At 49.1% G+C, this 19482-nt stretch overlaps 1 protein-coding gene across 1 annotated transcript in view; it reads left to right on the top strand.

Annotated features, from left to right (window-relative positions):
- The first annotated feature begins 2998 nt into the window (after positions 1–2998).
- Positions 2999–19482, top strand: part of MEGF6 (multiple EGF like domains 6) — a 100310-nt gene continuing 83826 nt past the window's right edge. Inside the window, exons 1-3 of the mRNA XM_036396481.2 lie at positions 2999–3084; positions 5205–5327; positions 9236–9345. Of these exons, the coding sequence (XP_036252374.1) occupies positions 2999–3084; positions 5205–5327; positions 9236–9345 (319 nt within the window). The remainder of the gene's footprint in view (positions 3085–5204; positions 5328–9235; positions 9346–19482) is intronic.

Raw genomic sequence — 19482 nt, 5'->3', positions numbered from 1 at the left:
GGGCTGTGTCAGGTGCTGTGACCATCGGACACTGGGTGTACAAGGTGTCAGGTGCTGTCACCATCACACAGCAGGGCGGTGGGTGCTGTCACTATTGCTGCTCAGAGCTGGGTTAGGTACCAGATGCCATCGCTGTCACACACTGGGGCTGCATCAGGTGCTGTCACCATCACAAACCTGGGTGGGTGCTGTCACATCCCCTGCCCAGAGCTCTATCAGGTACCAGGTGTCATTGCTGTCACACATCTGGGGCTGTATGAGGCGCCGGGTGCCACCATGGTTGCAGACCCAGAGGTGTTTGAGGCCTCTCTCAGCCCTGCTGTGGATTTTCAGGCCTAAGACAAGAGCCCACACACATCACACAATGTACAGTGGGAGGCCCTGAGCTCAGCCAAAATTGTGCTCTGCTCTGCCCAGGTGGTCTGGGCAAGACTCTCACATACCCATAAAGGAACAAGATGTGTGGGTCTACAGAGTTCAGGCACAGCTGCTGTGAAGCAGATCTGGGTCAGATGTGCAAAATCCTGAAATATCATCAGGACAGAGCTCAGGAAGGTACCAGAGGAGGGTGGGATAGGGACAGGATTGTGCATGGAGTGCCCTGGCGCCCATATCATATCCAGCACATTGATAGCAAAGATTAAATAATGCTGGGGAATGAATGGCACGTTAATGTTTCAGTTTCTGTGGTCTCTGGCATGACTGCAGATATTATCATCAGTATTTATAGAGCTGTATCATATCTTGGACCCCTTTCAGGGCTGTTTTTCGTGGAGCCAGAGGATGACATCCTTGTCGGGCAGCTGTGCTGGGAAATGATATAAAATTGAAAACACACTAAATTGACTTCACAGACAGGGTAGGGTTTCAGATATCTGTCTTTCACATGTGTCCCATGAATCCCCTGCTCTCCACAGCCCTTGCTCACGTGGGCCTCTTTAGGTGGGAAACCTCACTAGCGGCTTTAAAAGGACTGCAGAGCTGAGTTTGTGCTGGGTCTCTCCTGGCTTTAAAGGGCCTTTAAAAGGACTGCAGAGCTGAGTTTGTGCTGGGTCACTCCTGGCTTTAAAGGGCCTTTAGAAGGACTGCAGAGCTGAGTTTGTGCTGGGTCACTCCTGGCTTTAAAGGGCCTTTAAAAGGACTGCAGAGCTGAGTTTGTGCTGGGTGTCTCCTGGCTTTAAAGGGCCTTTAAAAGGACTGCAGAGCTGAGTTTGTGCTGGGTCACTCCTCAAAGCACAGCTTTTCCCATTGGACCTTCCCCTTCTCCCTGCAGGCAGCCTGGCTGGGGTGGCTGTGGCGGGGAGAGTGGCCATGCCAGGACCCTACAGCGGGCTGTGACAGCCAGGATTGTCACCTGGGGCAGTGTAGCAGCTGTGGCTGCCCCGATCAATCCCCATCCTTGGCCGTGTCCTGGAGAGGGAGCCCGACTCCCGGCTCTGCCCAGTCCCTGCCCACTGGGAGCAGCCTGTTTCCTACTGTAAGGAAGTTCTAACTTTCTAATCCCAGACAGAAAAAGAGAAGCCTGGATTTATTGTATCCTGGAGCTCTCTCTGTTGTTATAAAACATCTTTATGTAGCTGCCTTTCTTATCAAGGAAGAATGAATGATGTTTTCTTCCCATCCATTAGGCTTGGCTGATATTTTACTGCTAAGTGGAAGCATTAACCCCCTCACCTGCTCTTTTCTTTACTTTAGGATTTATGGCACTGCTGCGACCTTAGGAGGGTTCTGGTGTAAGGAGCAGCTGCTTCAGTTTTTCCCAAGACTGAGCAGCTTTTGGGCATGGCCCTTGGGGACTTTAGTCTTGATTAATGGCTGTCCTTCAGCCACAAAATATGTCCATGAAACTATCTCAGCCTTCCTCCTTCTTATCCTGCTTCTCTGATGGAAATCAGCACCTGCCCCAGGCCAAGTGAGCTCTGGAGGGCCCTGGGGCAGCTCAGAGGTGCTGCTCTGGTCCCTCCTGGCCCTTGGGGAGGATTTGCTTGAGATGTTTAGTGCAGCATCCCTGCTCTCCTCCTCCCCATCCCACTGTGCCAGCTGCTGTGTGCAGTTGGAGGTGTCCCTGCCAGCAGAATTTCCTTGGGAAGCAATCAATTTTGTTATCTGCTGGAGTGCATGGGGAAAACTGAATCTCTGTGGGATGTTTCTCGAGCTTCTGGGAAAGGGATTTGGGCTGGTGTGTCCGCACACAGCCTTGGGTAGTGGAGGAGCAGCCCCGAGGCACCGCTGCTCCATCCCTGCATCCTCCCCCTCCTCTGCTCGGGGCTGGGCACCGCTCGTGGGAGGGATTTCTGACTGACAGCGAGCAAAGAGGCATGTGAGGGGAAGGAGCTGGACCTGGGAAAGGCAGGGGGAAGTTTTGTTACTGCCCTGACCCGCGGGGAAGCTGCTCCGGTGAGTGTGTGTGCCGAGCTCCTCTCTCCCGGCTCCGGAGGATGCCCGCAGCTCTGTGGATGCACTGAAGGATCACCCTGCCTGCTTCGGGAAAAAAACCCCTTCGAGGTGAGATTCTCCTGCCAGAAGAGCACCCCCTCCTTCCTCCTTTCTCCTTCTCCTTGCCAAGGGCTGGATTTCAAAGTGCCTCGGGAAGGGGATGGCAGCTCCGGAGCAGCTCAGCCCGCATGGGGCTGCTCTGCTGGGCACAACCCAGCTCCTGTGAGCCCCCAGCTCCTCGAGCTTTGCCAGGAAAGCAAATCCCAGGAGGAAAAGTCACTTCAGCGCATTTCACCGCCAGCAAACCAGCATGAGAAGCCGGGTTTGGTTTGGGGAAAAATCCAGCTGCAACCTGCGCTGTGATTTCCAGTGGAGTGAAGAAAGTGGCTGAGCGGAACCGGAGAGGGAGGAAGCATCCAGGAAGGATAAATCCGCTCTCCCCCTGTGCTCCCACAGCTTCGTCCTCTGCAGGGACAGACAGACACGGGCACGTTGGGAGCAGGAGGCGGCGGGATTCCCGGGATAACCGCTGGAAGCACCTGGAGGGAGAGCGGCAGCTGCGATGGAGTTTCCTGCCGTGGCACTGTCGCTCATCGTGGCGCTGCGAATGTCCCCGCTGGCTGCTGGCACCAAACTGCAGCCCCACATGTGAGTAGCAAGGAAAGAGCTCCGGGAGGGGTTTTGTCGGGCAGGGGATGGGGAAGCAGGAGCCAAACGCACTGATTTCAAATCAGAGAGTGAAGGGCCAGTGGGGACGAGGAAGCTGTTGTGGGTTTCTTTATTTACTTCTAGATGTGCAGAAAGGGGAATAGAAAATTGAAAATGTGGATAGTCTTTTCTTGTAGGAGGGAGCTCCTTGGTTCAGCTGAAACTTTTCTGAGTGCAAGAGATGATTCCTGTGTGAATACTTTGCCCTTTCTTCCAAGACCTGCTGCTTTTATTTCACTTCACTCTCTTATCCCGCGTTCCTCCCCGCCTGCTGCTGTTACTCCAGCAGCACGTAGGCTGCTCTTTTTAATTACATTTTACAGTTACAGTTTGGTGTTAATCATTTGGCTGCTCTGGAAGACTTCCTTGCAAATTTGGCCTCCTGCCAGAAGATGGTCTCTGAGAGCCAGGGGATCACTGTAATTCCCTTTGTCCATGGAGCCCGTGTGGTGTGGGGTGCAGACTCCAAGCCGCCCTCCCCGAGGGGTTTAATTCTTTACAAAAAAGCGTGTCCTTCAGAAGATAAAGGTTTTGGAAGGAGCAGCTTTTTCTCCCCACGTCAGGGTTTTGTGCTCCTGCCCTGGCAGTTACTTTCAGGACTTCTTGGACGGGGCACTGGAGCAGAGCCCTGTGCCAGCATGCCGGGGTTGGAATTGAGCAGCCTGGGGAATTCGGATGGCAGCTGTGACCTCTAAGCTTCACCACGTCCAAATGAGTTATTTTCACTTTTTTTTTTTTTTTTTTTTTTTAATAGAAAGTACCTCTAAGAAAACTCTGGCTCCTGTTGGAAGCAGCAGAAGCGGCCTCAAATACCAAGTGGCTCATGGAGTCAGGGACAAATGTCTCACTCTTCATCCTTAGTTAAACCCACTGACTTGTGCTTGGAGAAAGAGTTGGGATTAGAGAAGAAACAAAGTACATTTCTTTGATTTATTGGAATTAGCCTCACAGCCCTTAGCTCTGAATGAGCATGAAACCACCCCTGTGGCTGGTGGGCCTGGCACTGTTTCTTTCCCCTGCAGTGATTAACTCATTGAGGGGTGGATGCAGGAGGTTGCCCAAGCCCTTCCTGCCCTGCCAGCAGGAAATCCAGGCAGTGGGAATGCTGCACCCCTCACAGCTGTGACCCCTGTATTGGTTTGAACAGACAGGTGTCTGCTAAGGCAGGCAGGAGCCTTCCTTGAAATGGAAAATGTAAACCCCTTCCCTCTGAATTGTTATAATTTTGAAATTAAGGGGCTCTCCGTCAAAGATATGGGAATAGGATAAAAAGTTCTTTACTAGGAAAATTAAAATACAAATGCAATAGTACAAACAAACAAAGAAAAATCCCCACTGCCAGAGTCAGACCATGCCCTGCCCTCTGTGTGTCAGGGGGTGGCACAGCCCCATCCCATGGGGGCTCAGCCCTCCTGCAGTGCCAGCTGTGGCTCTGCTGGAGCAGGGATCCTGCACAAGGGGGGAGTTTTCCTCTGCAGCTCCAGGGCTGCTGGAGATGGGCCTGGGCTCCCTCTGGCCATGCAGGGCAGCAGAAGCTGCTCCTCTGGGAATGCACTGGGCAAAGGCTGCCTGTGGTGCTCCAACCCTCAGATTGTATCCAGGTAGGAATGCTTGGCTCCTCCCCTGGGCGGAGCATCTCCCCATGGGATGATGGAATTGGATCAGCCCTGCAGGGACACTCAGTGGCCATGGACAGCAGAGATCTCCCAGCTAAACCTGAGATACCCCCTGCATCCCTCTGCATCCCCTGCATCCTTCTGCATCCCTCTGCATCCTTCTGCATTCCCTGCATCCCTGACACCCCTGCATTTCCCTTTTCCAGGCTGAATGTGTGTGCAGAGCAGGAACTGGGCGTCGTGGGGCTGTGACAGCTCTGACCCCTTGGACTCCTCCGGCTCCCCTGCATCCCTGACACCCCTGCATTCCTCTTTTCCAGGCTGAACGTGTGTGCAGAGCAGGAGCTGGGGGTCATGGGGCTGTGGCAGCCCCTTACACCTGTGACCCCCTGGACCCCTCTGGTTCCCCAGCATCCCTGACACCCCTTTATTTCTCTTTTGCAGGCCGAATGTGTGCGCAGAGCAGCAGCTGGGGGTGGTGGGGCTGCGGCAGCCGTGCGTGCAGGCTGCCCGGGTGTGGCCGCAGGACTGCGGCGGCCGCCGCTGGTGCGCAGGCTTCGAGCGCAGGTGGGTGCTCCTCCCTCCGCCCCGGGCTGCTCCTGCTGGGAATGGGGGGATGGAAAATTCCACGGGCACTTCCAATACGTTAAGGGTTTTTTTTTAGGAGAGTCTTACTGAAGTAAGAGATGATAAAGTTGTATTTTTTTTCTTAACGCTGATGTGATGTTGTTCACAGGGGTCTTAGTTTGAAGGAAGAGACGAGGATCTGACTCCATGTTTCAGAAGGCTTGATTTATTATTTTATGATATATATTATATTACTAAACTATACTAAAAGAATAGAAGAAAGGATTTCATCAGAAGGCTGGCTAAGAATAGAATAGCAAAGAATGGTAACAAAGGCAGCTCAGACTCTCTGTCCGAGCCAGCTGGGCTATGATTGGCCATTAATTAGAAACAACCCCATGAGACCAATCCAAGATGCACCTGTTGCATTCCACAGCAGCAGATAATCATTGTTTACATTTTGTTCCTGAGGCCTCTCAGCTTCATAAAACATGTCCGTGACAGTACTACCACTACTATTATGAAAAACCCATTGCCCTTCCCAAAGAGAAGGTCTATCCTTTGTTCTCGTTCTGAAGAAGCTTTGTCCTTGTGATGGGCTGTTTCCCATCTTCAGGCAATGTTTAACATCTGTTTCCTATGATCCAGCCACGTTAATGGAATGACTTATTCTCATCGTGTGCACTGTTCCTGTTATCTTTAGGTATCTCCTCCTTAAAGCCCCTCAGTGCCTCTTGTCTGACAGAGCTGATGGCAGGAGCTGGGTCCCAGTGAGGGTTATTGGCTAAGATAACAGTGAAAGTGGCCGTGGTGCAGGGGATGGGGCGGTGCAGGGACTGCTGGGGTCAGCAGGATTTCCTGCAGGGTCACCTTGTTCCTTTCACTCCCTGAGCTGCACCGTGCTCAGGCCCACGTCAGAAGAGCTTGAGCTGGGCTTGCACAGGTGAGCACAGGGCTGGACCATCCCCTGAGTGCTTGTCCACCTAATCACAGCATCCCTTGGGTTCCCAGCTGGCCGGAGATGCGAGACTGGGCAGGAGGCCCTGCAGAAGGAGGGCTCTGAACACGTGTTAGAGCACAAAAATGGTGTGGCATTCACATTCTCTGAAACAATCCCTTTGCCCAGGATTTTTCTCCTGGGAAGCCTCAGAGAAAAGGAAAACAATTCTTATCTCATTTGCTTCTCCTGTGTTTTGCTGCTTTGGAATGTGTTTGGAGATTACCACAGGTGATTGTTCCACTGGATTCTGCTGTGAGTTGTTTTCACTCATTGGTCAATCAGGACCAAGCTGTGTTGGGACTCTGGAGAGAGTCATGAGTTTTCATTATTATCTTTATAGCATTGAGTAAGTATCTTTTCTGTATTCTTTAGTATAGTATAGTATAGCATTCTTTCATATAATATAGTATCATAAAATAATAAATTCGCCTTCTGAGAACATGGAATCAGATTCATCATTCCTCCCTGCAAATACAACAAAAAGGAACTTTTCTTACCTGTGCAGCAGCCAAACTACAACAGTGCCCAAGATGCTTCCAGCCTCCCCCTGCTCTTCCTGCCTCATTAGGGAGTTACAAGCCTTCGCAGAATAAAAGTGGTAGTTTGTCGTTTCAAAGAAACATCTTGGACTCAAGACAGCTTTTAAGTCCTGTCTTTAGGAATTCCTCCTAACCTGTAATTGTCAGTAATTGCCCTGGTGATGAGATCTGTGTCCTGGTAACAAAGGAGCAAACAGAGTCCCACTCTTGGCTGTGTTTTCAGGGAAGGCTTTGAAAGGATGGGTGCCCTGTCTGCTTCCACTTCAAAGGCTGGGAGCTCTTCAGCCCCAGCAGTCCCTTCAGCTCCTTAAAGGATGGGCTTGACACCACAAATCAAGGGACTGAAATGAAATAACTTTCTGTTCTGCTGCATTACAAATATCAAAATAACTCAGTGCTAAAACCAATCCTGATGGAAGCACAGAGGGGAAACCACAGAGGGATCTCACCCCAGGAACTGTGAAATCCAGACAGGGAAAGGACTATCAGCAGACCATTTTCTGGGCAAGGTTTTGTCCTAGATCTCCTCTCTCTAAACTTCTGGGTGGGAGTTCCCAAGCTTTTCCAGGAGCTGGGAGCTGTCCTGCCAAGCTCCCTTGTGCTGAGCGGCCGCGGCAGCCGAGCGCGGTGCCGGCGCTCGCAGGGATGCTGGAGCTGCTCCAGTTGGACCCAGCTCTGGCAGCTCAGCAAGAGCCTTCACAACTCCAGGATCTGGCCTGAAATTGGCCTTGGAGTTCCTGGAGGTGACTGGGAAAAGCAGCATCTGCTCGGCTGGAGCATCCTCGAGCTGTGCTGCTCTGTGTTCCTGCATCCCTTGTGCATCCCTTTGTGCAGCCTCCCAGTGAGTAATGACAGCAAGGTAGCTTTGCTCAGCCCTCCATAACCAAGCCTGAAGGAATCCCAGCACTATCCCAGAGGGGCTGGAAGGGGATTTTCCAGCAGCAGGACACAGCAGGATTCCCTGGGTTCCATTAGTTCTGGCTCATTCCCTGTTTTCTGTGCCAGGGACTCCTTAAAACACAAAAGAAAAGAGAAACGCTGAAGATAAAGTATCTCCTGTGTGGCTCTTTCCCATCTGCAGCACCCAGATACCCAGAGACACCAAGGCTGTCACAATATTTACCTGTCCTGAAGGGTCTGGAGTGTCCAACAGAGCCACCCAGGAGGGTGGGATGAGGCTGCTTAGGGCACTGCTGGGGCACAGGGAGCCCTGAGCTGTCCTACATCACTATTTTGAGCTTTTCCTCCCCATCCCTGAGCTTTTCCTCCCCATCTTTGTCATGTTCACACCACCCTGCATCCACCATCTCCCTTTTCCTTGCTGGGCTGGGCTGGAGAGGGCTCCTGGTACCAGGAGCATCCTGGTGGGCTGGAGCCTGGTGCCTGTGAATTGCTTTCTCAGCTGCTTCTGGAGCACAACAATTTCCTTCATAATTTGTTAACAGCTCATAATAAACCAAAACAACAAAAAAAAATTTGGTATCTGCTTTTATTTTTCTCAGCTGTGCTTCCACATGCTGCTTGGCACGCAGGAGTTGCTGAAGGTTTCCTTCCCAGGGATTAAAGGTTCACTGTTATTTAGGTTTTTTTTTGGTAGGAACATCCAGACAAAATCAAACAAGTCGACTGAGTTAGGATAAATATTTTCAGTGGACATGCACAACACATCTGCCCTGCCAAATATTTGTTGTTGTTTGCCTGATTCGCTTTGGTGGAGCAGTTTCATGTTCTGCCAAGGGAGCCTTTTAAAAATCAGCTTCAGAAGTATTATCTGTGTTTCAATTCTCACAAACACACAACACCAAATTTCCGGGGCAAAAAATGTGTCGCTTTTATTTATTTACGCTTCAGATCAGTCCCTGCTTTACCCCCCCAGCTCCTGTCCTGGAGGGAGCTCCTGGGTGTGTTAAAGGGACCCTCAGTGTTCCCTGCCAAGCTGCCTTGCTGTGTCCAGCACAACTTTTGGAGTAGCTTGGTGTTGCCATCAGCATTATGTTGATTTTTTAGCTCAGCAGCCCCTTAGAGACACCTGCTCCTGCTCACTGAGGCGGAAATACCTGTTCTTAAAGTTTACATTTCCTTTGTGAGCAAGCAGTGTAAGGGAGGAGCTCGGAGCTGTAAATAGTCTAGAAAAGGAGGAAAAAAAAATAATCTGGGGTGTTGTGAAACCTGGGTGTTGTCTCTTGTGTTCCTAATTAGAGTAAATTAGGAGTATTTTCTTAGCATCAGTGATCGCTGCCAGGCCATGTGGAAAACAATGGCAGCACTTTTGCAAAACCTCATTTTATTTGCACCCATGGCTACAAATTCTGTTCCTCCCCTTTCCCTGCCCTGCAGGAGCTGACTTTGGCTGGGTTTTTGTGTTCCAGGGTTGTGTATTACACAGGCTACAGGCAGGTGTACCAGCTGAGGTCCCAGACCACCTACAGGTGCTGCCCAGGATGGTCCCAGCTGGCAGGGGATGCTGGCTGCCTGCACAGTAAGTGTCACTTACTCTGCTCAACTTCCTTGGGCTTGGCTCGTTTCAAGTCCTGTGCCTGCAGGAAATGCTCTAAAAATGTCTTTTAAAATGTGCTTTTAAATAATTGTCATGGTTTTTTATTAGTTTTTTTCCCTGGTGTAACAACAACAACAAGAACAATAATAATAGCAATAATAATAGCAATAATAATAGCAACAACAACAACAACAACAACAACAACAACAACAACAACAATAATAATAATAATAATAATAATAATAATAATAATAATAATAATAATAATAATAATAATAATGTTTTACTTTTATTAATAATTTTACAATAGCAATAATATGAAAAAGTAATAGTATTAGTATTATCAATAATTCATTATAAAATTATTATTGTTGTTATTGTTGTAATAATAATTATTGTTACTGTTACTGTTGTTATCATTATTATTAATAATATAATAATAATAAATATTATTATAATGAATAATATATAATATATAATTATATGATAATCATTATATAATAATATAATAATATAATTATTATTATATAATAAATAATATATTACTATATATGATAATAATAATATATAAAAATTATTATTAATAATAGTGTTTAGTTTATTAATGATTTTACAGTAATAATATGAATAAGTAATAATAATAATAATAATAATAATAATAATAATAATAATAATAATAATAATTATTATTATTATTATTATTATTATTATTATTATTATTATTATTATTATTATTATTATTATTATTATTATTATTATTATTATTATTATTATTATTATTATTAGCTGCTCTGGCTTCCTGGGAAGCACTGTGCAGTGCTTTCCATTTCTGGAGAATTTCTACATTCTGAGTGTCCCAGCCATTCTTCCACTTGCCAAATGCTGCCAAATGTTTAAAATCAAGGCCAATTTGATGTTTCCAATGGTGCCGCTGGCAGAAGCTCTAGAAGCTTCTTTGGGAAGGTTTGTCAGGAGCTGGGTTTGTTATTTTAGGACTGGCTGAGTTGGGGCTGCCCCTGTGAGAGGTTTGGGATCTCTGCATCCTCCTTTCGCCTGCTCCCTCCCGTATCCAGAGGGTGAGTGGGCTCAGGGTGGTGATTCTGGTGTTTCCAGGGCAGTGGCAGCCTGGAGGAGGGGACACAGCCGCAGGGAAGGGGTGGCTCTGCTGTGGAGAACCAGAATTTGCAGCTTTGGGATCTGTGGTTGAATTCCTGCTCTCTTCCAGGGCAATTCCCTGCCAGACAGGCACAGGAGTGTGTCCCCCCCAGCTGTGGGGGAAGCTGTGAGATGTATTCAGGTTTGCACATGATGGGGATGTGCAAATATCAGCCTGTAAGATGATTTTATGCTGTTGTTGAGGAAGACAGAGGCAGCTTTATCCCCGTGGGCCCCACATTGCCCATTTCCCTCCAGATTCTCTGTCTGACACGGGAGGCAGCTGCTGTGGCACTCCCCAGACCCTGCAGCCACATCCAGCTGGGGAAACATTTAACTGGGAGCTACTTCTGAGGTGTTGAGAGCAAGGAAAAACCTCCTGAACTGAACCAAACTTATGTGCAGCACCAAATTTTACCTTGTGCAGAGCCCTGCACTCTCCTTGTGCTGTGGGATGAATTGTTTTGCTTTTCTAACCCATCACCTTTACTCACCTCTGCTGCACTGAGGGTATTTTTGTCCAATGGCTTCTGCCTCACTTGCACAGAGATGCTTTTGTTATAACTTTTAAACTTTTAGCTTATTCCATACAACCTCGGTGCCTGATTCTTCTCTGATTTACACCTTGGAGCTGCTCTCCACCTCCCCACAGAAAAGCAGCTTTGGATTTTAGTGGTTTTAGTGGACCAGCAGAGCATTTTGGGGTCTGACCTGCCCTGCCATCAGAGCAGTCACAGCCAGCTCCTTGTGGAGGCACTCAGGGTTGGGATTGACCTCCAAGACAGGAAGGTGTCTCCCACATCTGCTTGCCTTTTGTTCTGTGGAGAGGCTGTCTGTGCCTTCCTCAGGCTTTGATGCTTCTAGAAAAGCTTTTTTTTTGTTTAAAAAAAAAGGATAAAAAGGTGTGCCAAACAACCAGGCTTTATTCCTCCTCTCCCAAGCTGTGGCACAGGAGAACAACCCACAGGGGGGAGGAAGCTCCATGGGTGCCTTGTAGCCCCTGTCAGTGAGCAGATAATAACCTCAGCTGAACTCAGAAAAGCACCTTCTGTAATGAGTTTTCCTGCCAAGGAAGTGAGTAATTCCATGCAGGAAGGAAGCAGAGAAAAGGAAATAGAGCTGCTCAGGGCACGCTCTGAACTCATCTCTCTCATCACCGGGGCTGGGAATGGTCCTCAGGGGCTGCTCACTGCTGGGTTGGGCTGGAGGGGAGAAGAGAGGGACAAAAGCAGAGTGGCACCAGCCCAAAAACTCCTGCAGGAACTGCTGATGAGCTGCTGGGGAGCTTGAGGTGGATCTTGACCTGGAGGTGGTGAGCTCTGTCCCCATTCAGCCCTTCAAACCCAATTGGACATCACCCAGAACGTGCTGGAACCTTATTTCTGGGACAGAAAAATAGGTATTTGTGTGCCTCAAGTGCAACAGGCACAACAGGGAGCTGACCTCTGCCATCCCTCAGCACAGGCAGGGGGCAGAAAATAAAATTACATTGCTCTGTGAATCATCTTCTGAGCAGCAGCAGAGCAGCCAGGTGAGCTGGTGGGAATTCCCACCTCACCAGGTTAGGGCTCAGGTGGGAATTGTGCTCTCTGTTTGTGTATATATTATAATATATAATATATATTATATAATATTATATGTGATATTATATATGATACATATTTATTATTTATAAATAAATAAATAAATAAATAATATATATATAAAACTCTGTGCAAATGAGACAGAAGCCATTGGACAAAAGTATCCACAGTGCAGCAGAAATGAGTAAAGGTGATGGGTTAGAAAAGCAAAATAAATTCTGTAACAACTGTCTATTGGGTTTAGAAAGTTCTATATTGTGTTGTAACAAAGAACTTGTGACTACTCTGAACTACGGCTGAATGTTTGCTCCTCTAAAATCTCATAGCCTCTGAGACTGACGTTTATCTGAGCAATAAATCATTCTTAGCCCCAAAATAGTCCCATCCCCATTCATTTCTCAGGGTGACAATGACACCCCAGCCCATGTGAGGGGGAATTTTCAGCACTGCAGGCTGATGTATAACCAGCCAAGGCCCTGTGCCACCCCTTGTTTGAGCACGTGGCACTGTCTGACATTGATGGTGACCCTAAACACTGCTATGGGATGGGAGTTGCCAGCACCCTGTCCCAGGTCAGGGGAGCTGTTTGGCCTCTCAGAGCTGTCCTGGTGCCTGGAAGAGGAATTTGCCTTGTTGCAGCCCCTGCACTGGGGGTGTTCACTGTTAGCACAGGTTGTCTGAAGCAGAACTGGGCTGTCCCCCCTTCCTCAGGTGCAATTTGTGTCTCTGAGCTTTTACAGGTGAAGAAATGTCCCCAGAGCAGAGCTGTGGGGACAGTACGGCAGCTGTGGGCTCTGCTGGGAGCAAAGAGCTCGGAAAGAGATGGAAAATGACAAGAAACAGAGACCTCATCGAATATTTGGATTTGTTCCTCTCCTTGTGTGCCCTCTGAAATGGTGACACCCAGCCTTGCTCCTGCCACCCCCAGGGCTGCCAGAGGAGAAGGCAGGGAGCCCTGACCCTGGCAGGTTCTGTCTTTTGTCCCTTCTCTTCTGGTGGTAGCAGAGGGTGAGGATTTGCTGCCTTGCATTGCCCTCTGTCCTGTTCCATCTCTGTTCATCTCTTTGGGAAGGAGAAGGGTTAGAAGTCAAGGAACCCTTTGCATTTTTGGGATGGCATCAGGTCCTTTCCCTGCCTGATCACTGATAGTTTAACTCTCAGACTGAGCTGCCTGCTTTCAAGTGGCCTCTGAGATGCTGCTTAAATTCCACCTGGGTTCAATAACTCAGGTAAAGCCTCAGTGATTAGGTGAGGGGCCTGCATGTCTGCTAAGCTCTGTGATCTCCACTTGCAGCTGGGGATGCTGAAAAGCTGAGTCTGGAACTCTTGATGTGCGTGGAGGAGCTGGAGCTCAGCCACCCCCAGCATGTCTGTGCTCTTGGGCCAGCCTGACAGGGTCCTCAGAGCTGGCACAGCCCTGGAGCCTGGCATGGCCCTGGAGCCCAGCACAATTCTAGAGCTCAGCACAGTCCTGGAGCCTGGCATGGTCCTGGAGCCTGGCATGGCCCTGGAACTTGGCACAGCCCTGGAGCCTGGCATGGCCCTGATAACTGGCACAATCACAATCCTGGAGCCCAGCACAGCCCCAGAGCCAGGCACAGCCCAGAAGCCCTGCTCTGTCCTAGAGCCTGGCACAACCCTGGAGCTCTGTCCTGGAGCCTGGCACAAGCCTGGCACGATTCTAGAGCCCAACACAATCCTGGAGCTCAGCATGACCCTGGAGCCCAGCACAACTCTTGAGCCTGGCACAGCCCTAATGACTGGCACAGTCCTGGAGCCCAACACAACCCTGGAGCCTGGCTTCTCCTGGAGCTTGGCTTCTCCTGGAGCCTGGCTTGTCCTGGAGCCTGGCTTGTCCCTGGAGCTTGGCACAGCCCTGGAACCTGGCATGGCCCTGGAGCCTGACACAGTCCAGAAGCTCCACTCTATCGTGGAGCATGGCACAGCCCTGGAGCCTGACATGGCCCTGGAACCTGACACATCCCTGGAGCCTGGCAAAGCCCTGGAGCCTGGCATGGCCATGAAGTCTGGTTTGTCCCTGGAGCTGGGCACAGCCCTGGAGCCTGGCATGGCTGTGGAGCCTGGCACAGCTATGGAGCCCAACACAATCCTGGAGCTCAGCATAACCCCAGAGCGTGGCACAGCCCAGAAGACCCGCTCTGTCCTGGAGCCTGGCACAACCCTGGAGCCTGGCATGGCCCTGGAGCCTGGCACGGCCCTGGAGCCCAACACAGCCCCAGAGCCCAGCCATGTGCACCATCACGGAGGGGCAGCTCAGGTTTGTGATGCAGGTTGGAAGCTCGGCAGGAAATGCATCTGGCTGACAGTTTGATTTCCCTGAGAGGCAGCTTTGCTTTGTCCATCACCTCCTGGCTGCTGCAGGCACTTTGTTTAGTCAGCTGAAAGGCTGTGACTGAACTCCTGAACCTCTCACCCGAGATGGAGCTCAGTGCTGGGTAAAAGTCCATCCTGGGCTCCCCTGGGAGCTCCATCTCTGCCCAGGCAGGGGGCTGGACCTCGGGGAGCCCAAACATTGCTTTTCTTCATGGCTCTTCCTCCTAAATCAGTCTCATGTCTCCGACTTCCCCGGGATCCCGCCTGGCTGAGCTCTCACAAAGGACACAGCCTGGCCTCTGAGCAGAAGGCGGTGATGCTTCCCATAATTTATTCTTTCTCTGAACAGTGTCATTACCCTTTCCCCAAATTTCATCACATTAAACTCTGTCGCTCTGAATTAGGAGCTCGTTTGCAGGAGGCCTGGAGGGCACAGAGGGAGAGACCCGGGCTGGGAAGTAGGTTATCATGATTTCCACTCGGTATGTGCCAGCCTGCAGTACAGAGCAGGGAATTGTCCAGCTCATTCAGGAAATCTGGGGCACTGCCAAGAATAACACCCCTGTCTTCTAACCCCTGATTTGTGTCGCTGAAATTGCTTCTAATATTTTCCATTGTTGTGCTTTGGGTCTCGCTGAGCTGCTCTGAGAGCTGAGAGCTGCTGGTGAGTTGGGCTCCCTTGGAGCCAGGCTTGGCTCTGCTGGGACCCTGAGGAAAATGTGGTTTTTTTAGGTGTTTAAGGTGAAAGATTCAGGAAAAAACCAAACCACTGTGTAATTTGGCCAGGCAACCCATTCCCTCTTCCGGTGCCTGAAGGAAAGGACTAAAAGAAATACCAGCTCCTCTTGCATGATCAGAGCTGGGAAAACCTGGAGGCTGGAACACCTTGGCACACACCTGGAGATAGCAAGTTGCTCAGGCCTCGCTGTGCAGGGAAATATTTGCAATCCACAAGCATGAGGATGAGCAGGATGCTTGGCAAAGAGCTTCCCAAGTTCCGGTGCTCGGGATTGATCCAGAATTGATCCAGGATCACTGCAGTCCCCAGGGATACATGGCCATGGAAAGCAGCTAAAGTTTTAGATGAGAAGATAACTGGCTTTGTGAAGCAGCATTTCATCACGGGCTCATTAGTTCCAGGAGAGAGTGTTTGGGCTTCAAAGCTACCTTTGTCTTGTAAATAATCTTCTCTTCTGGAGGGAGGGGGTTTGAAAAATCATCAGGTCCTTAAGAGAGGCAATGCTGAGGCTGGTGGATTTCTGCTGTAGTGGATTTCTGCTGTCAGAGGTGCAAAGTTTGTGGGATTTGGCCTAACCCAGGGTGTCCCTGTGTGGTAAAAGAATTGATAGAAGAAAGGCCCTTTAAGCAGGTATGCAGCTCTGTCTGGAGACGGTGTGTTTTGATGGCAAATGTGAGTATTTGGAGAATGGTACATTCACCTAAACCTTCACCAAACCTCCCTAATCGCAAAACCTCCCTAATCACAACTTCCCCAGCCAGTGCAGCCTTGGCAGAAGGTGTTGTGTGAGCCAGGAGCAGGATTTAGCACGGAGGAGAAATCAGGAAGCTGATTGTGTTCCTGTAGGAAAAAAACAGAGCCAATATTGGATGTGTGGGAGATTCAATAGTGGGAACACAGTAACGTGGTTATTAAATTTCCATGTACAGTGGGTTAGAACTGATTTTTCAGGCGTGACAAGCTGACACCCACCAGCTCTGGGTTCCTTTTGGGAAGGTAATCCCTGCCTGTTCCCAGCTTGGATTTCGTGTGGCTGCCTCACACTTTTGAGTTCCCTTTGACAATTGATAACTTTGCAGCTTTATCTCCTGGTGTGCACAAGCTGTCCTGCCCCAAAACTGCAAGCCCTGCCTTGCACTGTTTCCATCTGTGATCCCTTTTTTCTCTGAGTGCACAATTAGTGTTTTGGAGCCGGCCTGGGCGGTTTTGTGCCAAGAATTTCGGAGCCATTTTGGAAGCCTGCGCGGGGTGCCAGTTATAATGACACGAAATGAAATGTGTAATCACAGACCTGCTTCTTCTGTCACTAATTAGTCACAGCTTTAGCTGGAACGGGAAGAGAAGCCAGGGGGGCTCCCAACTTGCAAGCAGGAGGGAGAAGCTGCAGCCAGCACAGCCCACGTGCGTGGGGGACCCTGGGTTCAGCCAGTGCTGCTGTAATTGTTGCCAGGTGGTCCCAGATTGTACAAGGGGTTGTAATTTAATCACAGCTCTGTGTGTTTGGTTGGTAACTGACCTGAAGGCCCTGTGACACCATTGGTGGCTGCAGTGTGCTCCTTCCTGGGATGCATCAGTTGGAATAGATTGGTCCCCATGGCTTCTTTTAGCCCAGGGCTCTCCACAGTCCTGGGCTCAGCAGAGGTGTGGAGTGGCTGAGAGGGAGCTGCTGGAGCAGGGACCACCACTGTGTATCATGCTCTGTGTCATCAGTTGATGCTCTTTGCTCCAGGTTTGCCAGGTTTTTGTGAGATGTGTTCCTACCAGTCCTGTTGCTCTTGGAGTTTGGAGTAATTTCATCAATGAAAAGTGGGAGGAAAAGAGGAGGTGAGGGAAGAAGAATGAAGAGAGGAGCTGGCCGTCACCACAGCTCTGTCCAGATCAGTGAACGGAGAGAAAATTTCATTGTGCAAATCTTTAAACAGATTTAGAAAGGAAGATGAATGCTTGTTCTGTGTCCCTGCCCCTCAACAAAGCACCACACACATGACAGTGCCCCTGCTCACAACGTTTCTGCTTTTGACATCAGCATTCCCCAGTGGGAAATATAAACCACGGGCTGCATTTCATGAGTTATGAGAAGCACACACTCCCCTGGAGGAACCATAACCTTGTTAGTGGGTTTGTGGGGACGGTTTGGAAAGGTGGATTTCAGAAGCCTAATTGAGCATTCTGTGTCTCCGTGTCCATTTTACACTCGGCTGGGTGAGAACAGAGAAACGTGGCTGCTCAGCCTTACTTACAGTTTAGTTCCATTTCACCCTCTGGGCTGCCCAAAGGTGACGCCACCATGGGGCACCAGCTCCCAGGGAAGCTCAGTGCAGAGATGGGAGCAGCTCCCCCTGGACTGTTCTAGAAAGACCCCTCCAATTTCAGCACGAGTCGCTTGTGTTTGTTGCCTCGAGATCTTGCGTGAGTTGTTTTCTGACTGTTTCACCCACTTGTTGGCTGGGAAATCATCATTTCATCACAGACCTGATGTTTTCCTATGATTCTCAAGGAAAGCCATTGGACATTGCCTGAGGAAATTTCCTTCCTATCCTAAATTTTGAGGCTTTGTGTGTTGAGTACTGCACTGTCAGCTAAAAGAAAAAATCAGCTTTCCAAAAGGGTTAAATGTCGAGTCTTAACTTCTTTTTGCACGGGTCAGGATTAAATGTGTGAGATGGTATTTCTTGTTGGGACTCAGATGTTTATTAGTTCTTATCTGTGTTACAGTCTCACAAACCCTGAGTTCTACAGCACTTCACTCTAACAAACTAAAAATGGAGCCCCATCTCTCCCTCTACAAGGCCTTTTAAGGATCAACTGTCCAATTAAGAAATGACACCTGAATTATTTTTACTTCTAACCCAATAACCAACCACTCATGGCCCGCAATGGGGACTTTTTTATCCAATTACACAAAACCACCCAAACCCATGGAGAAGGAGGAGAAGGAGAAGAAGAGGTGAAGAAGAAGGAGAAAAAGAAGGTGAAGAAGAAGGAGAAGAAAGAAGGAGAAGGTGAAAAATAAGGTGAAGAAGAAAAAGAAGAAGGACCAGCCACTGCCCTAAACCCTCCATCTTGCTCTATATATATCACTATATTCTAAAACCTTAAACTCTTAAGTTTTCCACCCTGTGATATCACAGACTTCTATCCAAACTTCATACCCACAATCCCAATTCTGTCATTCCATTCTGGAAGCTTCTCCACAGCCTCAGGTGAATGCAGTGTTCTCTTGGGAGTCAGTGCAGAAAGTCTGAAATTCTCAGTGACCAGGGTTCCAACAGTTAAACAGTGTTTTTTAATGACTATTCAACTGTTCTCTGGGGCTCTGGGCATATCACCAGGGATGGGGTGTTTGCCCTTCTGATGATGAGTGTGAGATCATCCTCATCCTCCTCCTTGCAGCCACCTCTGGTTGCGGCATTTGCCTCAAGGGTGGGAATTGCTGAGAGGGATCCCTGCAGCTCTGTCACTGCTCCTCTGGCTTCCAGGGCCCTCACTGCCAGCACAGTCAGCAGCCCTGCCAAATTCCTCCTTTCATTCCAAGAGCTTTGGAGCGAGGGATGTCCTGATTTATTCACGTTTTACCCTCGCCGTTGTTTTATCTGCAAAACTCCAACAATCTCCTCTTGGCTTTTGTGATGCTCGGGGAGCTTGGATGTTTGGAAAGGAAATACTTATCATGGCTTGCTGTGAAACACAGCTCTGTGCTGTACAATAGCCTTTATTCCTGGCTGCCATCCGTGGCGGGATTTGCTGGAACCAGAGAAGGAAGCTGATTAAAGTTGGGTCAAACAAAGGAACCCCGGGGTCACAGGCTGTGGGGTGAGCTGGCCCAGGGCAGTGCGGCCGCCTTGGAAAGGAACCTGGTTGTGATGGTGTTCACAGGGGTCTGAGGATGAGGGAAGAGACGAGGATCTGACTCCATGTTTCAGAAGGCTTGATTTATTATTTTATGATATATATTGCATTAAAACTATACTAAAAGAATAGAAGAAAGGATTTCATCAGAAGGCTAGCTAAGAATAGAAAAAGAAAGAATGGTAACAAAGGTTTCTGTCTCAGCTCTCTGTCCGAGCCAGCTGGACTGTGATTGGCCATTAATTAGAAACAACCACATGAGCCCAATCCCAGATGCACCTGTTGCATTCCACAGCAGCAGATAACCATTGCTTACATTTTGTTCCTGAGGCCTCTCAGCTTCTCAGGAGGAAAAATCCTAAGGAAGGGATTTTCCATAAAAGACGTCTGTGACACCTTGTATCTTTGGCCAGGCTGCGTTTTCGGGCTGCTAAGCTTTATTTAATTAACCTCTGTGAG

This window comes from Molothrus ater, chromosome 23 (genome assembly GCF_012460135.2).
Source record: "Molothrus ater isolate BHLD 08-10-18 breed brown headed cowbird chromosome 23, BPBGC_Mater_1.1, whole genome shotgun sequence".
Lineage (NCBI taxonomy): Eukaryota > Metazoa > Chordata > Aves > Passeriformes > Icteridae > Molothrus > Molothrus ater.
Note: the sequence above shows the minus strand (reverse complement) of the source record. Positions and strands in the feature narration are given on the sequence as shown.